Below are 6,679 nucleotides of genomic sequence, written 5' to 3' on the forward strand. Positions count from 1 at the left end.
ACTATATTGGAGTGAAACCAGAGATCTACAGAAGAAACATGCTTGAATATAATAACTTTTTCCTTTCTATTTTCTATCTCTCCTATCAAGGTTTTTATGTAAGGGAAAACATACAGTGTTCCAGCCTGTGTGTACAATTTACTTCACTTAACATTCTGGTCTCAAGGTGCATCCACCTTCCTACAAATGCCTCAAGTTTATCTTAACCACAGAATAGTGCTTCACTGTATGTAGGTACCAAAGTTTCTTATCCATTCATCTGTTGATGGGCATAGAGATGCTTCCAAGATTTAGCTATTATGAATTGTACTGCTTTAAACATAGGTGTACACATCACTTTATTGTTTGACTTACTATTTTTTTACTTTCCAGAACCACAAAATACTCCAGACTTGTTGCATATTTCTTGTCTCTATTCCTAAATTCCTCCCAGGAGCTTCCTTCTATGGAAGAAATGCACCCTTCAAATGTTCACATGTTACGTTTTCATTTTTATTCAGGACTTTTTCAACATTTCCTTTCATACTTCTTTGACTCATGGATTATTTAGAAGCATGTTATTTAGTTCCATGTATGTGGTAATTTTCTTGTTTCCTTTCCCTTATTCATTTCTACCTTGCTTCTATTGAGATTGGAGAATATTCACTACATGATGATGATGATGATTTTTTTTACTTGTTTCTTTCTAATGAATTGGCCATTACATGTCTAAAGTTCTGAAATGGCCAACAGACCATAGAAAGACACCACTTTAGGCTCCTGCTTGAAGCCAACAGCTTCAGAAAGCTGCCGGCCTTGATTCAGGGCCACTACATGATTATTTTTTAAGATTTGTTTCATGCCTAAGAATATTGTCTATCTTGGTGTATGCTCCATGAGCACTTACATATAGCAGTGATGTTTGCACTGTTGAGTGAAGTGCTGGAGAATTGCTCATTAGATTCTGTAGGCTGGTGACTTTTAAGTCCTGTGTAGTTCCTGATTTTCTGCATAGCTCTCACCACCTATAATAACACATTTTGCAATTTCTCATTCCTCGTGTATTACTTTTACTTCATGTATGCTTTGCTGCTTCTGTTCGTTACATACACATTTACAATTAAGTTATGAGGTTCTGTTTATTTTTCTTGCAACCATTTTGTCTCTGAGGTTCAGTTTGCAATTCATATTGTTTGGTCAGATGATTTACTGATTTCCCTCCTTTCTTCCTCTGTTGCTGAGCCCAACCACTGAGCTTTTGAAAGAATATTGTATTCTCCATGTAAAATTCCTTTGGAATCTCCCTGCATCTTCTGTTTCTTTACTAAGACTTTTTATGTTTTCATTTGCTTCCAGAATGATTTCATCTTCTTGAAGCATTTTTTTCAAGGCTGCTATAAAGTCTTTTTCTCATGATTCTGACATTTGTAACCTTCGACCTTCTTTGCTGACATCCATGGATTACCTTTTTAAGCCCAATTTTAGAGTTTCCTAGTTCTTCTTTGATGAGTTATTTTCTGTTAAACTCTGGGCATTTGTAAGGGTTACATTTTATTTTGCCTTAGCTGATTCTATTCCAGCATGAGAAAAGGGCCCAGGGCCATTATTGCCTGCTGCAATCTACTAAATTTCTTAGCATCTGAGTGGGTGGGGCTGCTGGTTACATCTGCAAGAAGATGTGCATTCACAGTTTCATGTGCTGGCTCTTAGTCTTCCCTTTCAATAGCAGGCAATACTCAATTATACACTTTTGTCTGATCTTGCATAACTGTATCAGTTAATCTGAGCAACAAATTTTACAAAAATAGATAATATAATAACCATTGTTAATTAGCTATTCTTGCTTTGAAAATCTGTAACATAAGCATTATTGTATGTTACCCTGTTTCTGTTATTTCTGCTGATTGTTTTTGTTTTGGCTTTTTGTCTTCAAAATGAAATAAAATTACATTTAAAAGAAAGTCTTTCTCACTTACATGTCCTTCTTTTCAATGAAGGGAGAGTCTGGGGTTGCTGCCCAAAGAACTGGAAAGCTTTTAATTCCTACTGCTACTTGTTTTCTACTGACTTAAAATCCTGGGATGAAAGTGTGGAGAACTGCCGCAGAAGGGAGGCTCACCTGGTGGTGATCAACACCGAGGAGGAGCAGGTACAGTCAAAGACAAACGGGGTCGAAGCCCGGGCTGGTGTTTGCCATCTCTTTCTGCCAACAAGGAGGTGTTTAGTGTTTGGAATATCAGTGCTGTTACGAAGGCATTTAGTGAAATATACAGGAAAGTCCCCCTCAGCCTTTGTGTCCCTTACATTTCTCCTGCTTCAATAAAAGTAACATCACTCGTCCCCCAAATTGTGGGTCAAAATATAACAAATAAGGCCATAAATATGACAAATAGTAGTTGTGGAAAGAAAATATTATCCTGAAATATTTCAGTTTTGTAAGTTTTATAAATCTTGAACTGCTTCACAGAAAGAGGTCTTACATTGAATAGGGAAGTGAAGTTAAATCATGAAGAGCCACATACAACAATAAACAATGAAATCAAAGTATCTCTGATAGTATAAAAAGAAAATTATAATATCTGCAAAAACGTTGTCTTTTAAGAGTTTGAAGAACGCCATCTACTAGTGAACACAGGTAGTAAAATGAGTCTGAAATGTGAACTCGCTAAGATCGTGCAGCAATTGTCTGTAAGTTATGAAAAACAGGCAGATGAGTCGCATCTCTGACCCTTTTTCGCACTCTCAGAAGGCCCCACGTGGCTATTCCTGGATCTTTTCCTTTTCTCCCCACTGCTGAATGACCTCAGATAACTCAGTTGAAATATTACAATGTGCTCATGAATATGTATACCCAAATGATTTGGTCTTTGTACGTTGTACACATGTAACCAGTTACTACACTGTACCTAATAATTTTGTATAATTGAAATATTCATTTAAAATTTTAAAAACACAAAAAATTTTAAAAAGAACTCTTTGTATCTTACTATGCTACTGAATTTGTTTATTAATAATAGTAGCTTCCTGGTGGAATTTTTTTTTTTCAAAGTGTCTTCCTTGTAGAGAATCATGTCGCCTGCGAATAATGATAGTTTAACTTATTCGTTACCTGTTCTTATTCCTTTTATTTCTCTTACTTGTCTAATGGCTCTAGATAATTTTTCCAGTACTATATTAAGTAGGAGAAAATCTATTCCATATGTATTGTTGTATATTACTCTGTTTCTGTCTTTGTTTTTACTCTTTAAAATAAAATAAAAAATTTAAAAAAAGAACTCAGTACAACTCTATACTATGAAGGATATGATTCTTTTTCATTGTATTAGGATTTTATCATCCAGAATATAAAAGAAGACACTTATGTGGGGCTGTCAGATCCAGAAGGTCAGAAGCATTGGCAGTGGGTTGACCATACACCATACAATGAAAGTGCTGCGTGAGTACAGGGTTAGAGAGTGAACCCCTGAGTCCTGAACCTTAAAGGATATTTAGGGTTTTCCAGCTGTCAGTTATAGTACTAAAGGAGCTCACTCTTTATGAACTGTAGGGCATTGGATTAAAGTTTTCATCATTTTATTTAATCATCATTTGAAACCATTGAAATATGTTGTTAAGCTTCCCACTATAAGAGAGAGAAAACTGAGTTTGGAGAATGTAGATAATTATTCTACCTTAATATTTAATATTCAAGTAGTTCTTTAAAAAGTTTTGAAGTTTTATCACCAACCCTGACCATATTTACTGTGTGAATACATTGTGACACCACTTTATCCCTAATTTTATATGTGAAATTTGGAAATAAATAAATTTTTTGATTGAGATCACAGTGATAAATTTTTCAACTCATTCTTCATAAAGGATTCTTATTTTTATACTGTGTCTGGGCAGAGTGTGTCCAGCACACAAAATCCATGGGTTGGTGGCCCCATAGGAAGTGGGACTATGGGATTAGGTAGAGAAGATCCTCTGGGATTACGTTAGGGAGGGTAGTGAATGCAATACTCTGTGAGAATACTGTGTGACATGGGCACAGTTTGCAAGGGAAATGCCAGAGGTGTGGGTGAAGGGGAAACTGCATGAGAAGTCAGGAAGAGCTGAGCTGGGAATATTTAACCATGACCCCTAGAGTTCAACCAAGCCATCTTATTATCTCTAACTCTTTTCAAAACTTTGCCAGAAAAAATACATTCATCTTTCTTTTTCTCATTTTCAGATTCTGGCTTCCAGGTGAGCCCAATTATACTTATGAGCGATGTGTTGTGCTAACCCCTCAATATACTAGGTGGGGCTGGAATAATATCACTTGTTATTTTAAAAGAAGTTCAGTATGTGAGATGATGAAGATCTACTTATGAATCAAACATTCTGCAGGGACATGTGGTTGGGTTGGCATAGTGAGAGCTAATATATTTTGGTTTATTTGTTAGACGTGTCATAGAATTTTGGGTAATGTGTTCAAGGGCTGGGCTCTACTTGTGAGAAAATTGATGCACTTGTTTGTTTATTCATTTTCTCATCACAAAAAGAGTACTTATTGAACTATACCAGAGATCCATTCTGTGTCTATGTGAAGGCTTTGTTTCTAATATACTCAATTGAGAAGGATTATGTATTAATAAAAACATAAGATGTGATTCCTCTTCTTGGATGTGTTTCTTTCTATTTTTCTCACTTTGTCATTATTGAAGTGTAATTGACAAATAAAATTATACATATTTAAGTTACATTATAAAGTAATAATTTGATATACAAATGTACTGTGAAATAGTTACCACAATCAAGTTTGTTGAAACTTCTACTACTTAATATAGCATTTTTGTGTGGAATAATTTAAGATCTCCATAGGCAATTAAAATTACAATATTACATGATAGTCATGATGCTGTACATTACTTTCTTAGAACTTAATGATCTTTCAGTGAATGTTTATATTATTTAAATAATTCTCTTTTTTCCCCACACCCCTCAGCCTCTTTCAATTCTTGTACCTTTTATTTATTTATTTTTTGACTTTCAGTAGTTTTCATATAAATGGGATCATGGAGTATTTATCAGTCTAAGTTGACATATTTTACTTTATGAATCTATCCATGAATGAACAGATTTTTCCATGTGTTCACTGTTGTAAAAAAATACTGTAATCAACAGGAGTGTGCAGATGGGTCTACATAGTGTCTTTTTACTATTGTTGACATTTTCCAAGAAGTGGGATTGTTGGAGGATATGGTAACTCCATTTTTTTGAGACTCCTTTATATTCTTTTATATCATGGGTTTACCAGTTTACTCTCAAACTAACAGTGCACAAAGTTGCCTTTCATTTCCTGTGTTGTGAATCCTTAAGTCACTCATGTGCTGAAGATACCAGTCATCCTAGCAGACTAAAGGTGGTACTGCTTTGCATTTGCTATGCTTCAGGCCCAATGTCATTGTGTCTGGCAGGGGATCTTTGAGGAGGAGGGACCAGAAGTCTCCTATAATGACCCTTTTTGTGTGTCCTTTCTTTGTGTCCTTGTCCTTACTCCAGTGAAAAATGGAGAAGTGGGCTTTTTAGGAGAAAATGGGGAGGTTGAGATTGATATAACTAAAGCAAAAGTTCATTTAAAGTGTGGCAAATGCAGAAAAAGCAGAGCAAGAGCTATTTTAGTAGCAGAATAGTGCTGGTAGGTAGGAGGAAGCCTGCTCAGGATGTGTGAGTTATGTCCATACTTAGATGGACAAACTGTTTTGTTGATTGGTCTAAGTGAGGCCATTTACAATTTTTGATCCAGGTAGGATCTAGGATAATTAGTTTCTGGGAAGAAGACAAGATCAGCACACAGTAAAATCACAGCTTTATAAAGGATACAGTAGGGTACTTATTTCAAGCACTTGGTATAAAATAAGTATGTGATGATCTTATAATTGTCAGCACAGATAAGCATGTGATGACATTGCAATGTTAGTCATCCATGCTTTGCCTTGAGGTTTTCTATGACCCTCTCATCTGCCCCCACACTATTAATCCTTAGAGATGCCTGACATTTCTTGGTTTGCTGTTGATGAGAGTATTCAAAGGGTCAGGAAAATGAGAATGCCAGAGTGGACTTCTTATGTGTAGTGTACTCCTCCACACTGGGGTGGCATAGGAAATTTACCCTTTACTACAGCTTGGAGAAATGGATTCAGGAAGGAAGCACCAGTGTTCCTGAAGAGGCCTGTCTTAGTTTATTTTTTCTTGTTGCTGAGACAAAAATGCCTGACACCCCAAGATAAATGTGAATGTGGGAAGATTTATTTAGGTCACAGTTTGTGGAGGTTTCAGTCCATATTCTCCTTGTTTCAAGGCCTGGCGGCACATGACAGAGACATAATTCATGGCAGAAGAAGACAGCAAAAACAGCAAAACAGGGGCTGGTGAGATAGCTCAGTGGTCTAAAGCACCTGCTTAGGCAAGCTTAGGCAAGCATGTAGGGACCTCTGTTCAATCCCCAGCACCACATGCCATGCCAGCCCCACCCCTAGGGCGGACTGAGCTGACCATAAAAATAAGAAAAAAATAAATAAAGGAAACATTTAAAAAAAACCCAGTAAGAGAGAGATAGAGAGATAGAGACAGAGAGAGACAGAGACAGAGATGGAGACAGAAAGAGACAGAAAGAGACAGAGAGGGAGACAGAGAGAGACAGAGAGACACACAGAGAGAGACAGAGAGAGACAGA

At 36.4% G+C, this 6,679-nt stretch overlaps 1 protein-coding gene and 1 non-coding gene across 2 annotated transcripts in view; one reads left to right on the forward strand and one right to left on the reverse strand.

The window, feature by feature from the left end:
• The window catches only part of LOC101575431 (C-type lectin domain family 4 member A-like), an 11,167-nt gene extending 6,654 nt beyond the window's left edge, over positions 1–4,513 (forward strand). Inside the window, exons 2-4 of the mRNA XM_023707418.1 lie at positions 1,938–2,128; positions 3,306–3,415; positions 4,193–4,513. Coding sequence (XP_023563186.1) covers positions 1,938–2,128; positions 3,306–3,415; positions 4,193–4,334 — 443 coding nt within the window. The 3' untranslated portion in view covers positions 4,335–4,513. The remainder of the gene's footprint in view (positions 1–1,937; positions 2,129–3,305; positions 3,416–4,192) is intronic.
• On the reverse strand, positions 674–810 carry LOC111814309. The gene has a single exon (XR_002819331.1). It is a non-coding gene; the product is annotated as a small nucleolar RNA SNORA2/SNORA34 family (small nucleolar RNA).
• Positions 4,514–6,679: the final 2,166 nt, after the last annotated feature.

Source organism: Octodon degus, unplaced genomic scaffold (assembly GCF_000260255.1).
Source record: "Octodon degus isolate 3935 unplaced genomic scaffold, OctDeg1.0 scaffold00288, whole genome shotgun sequence".
Classification (NCBI taxonomy): Eukaryota; Metazoa; Chordata; class Mammalia; order Rodentia; family Octodontidae; genus Octodon; species Octodon degus.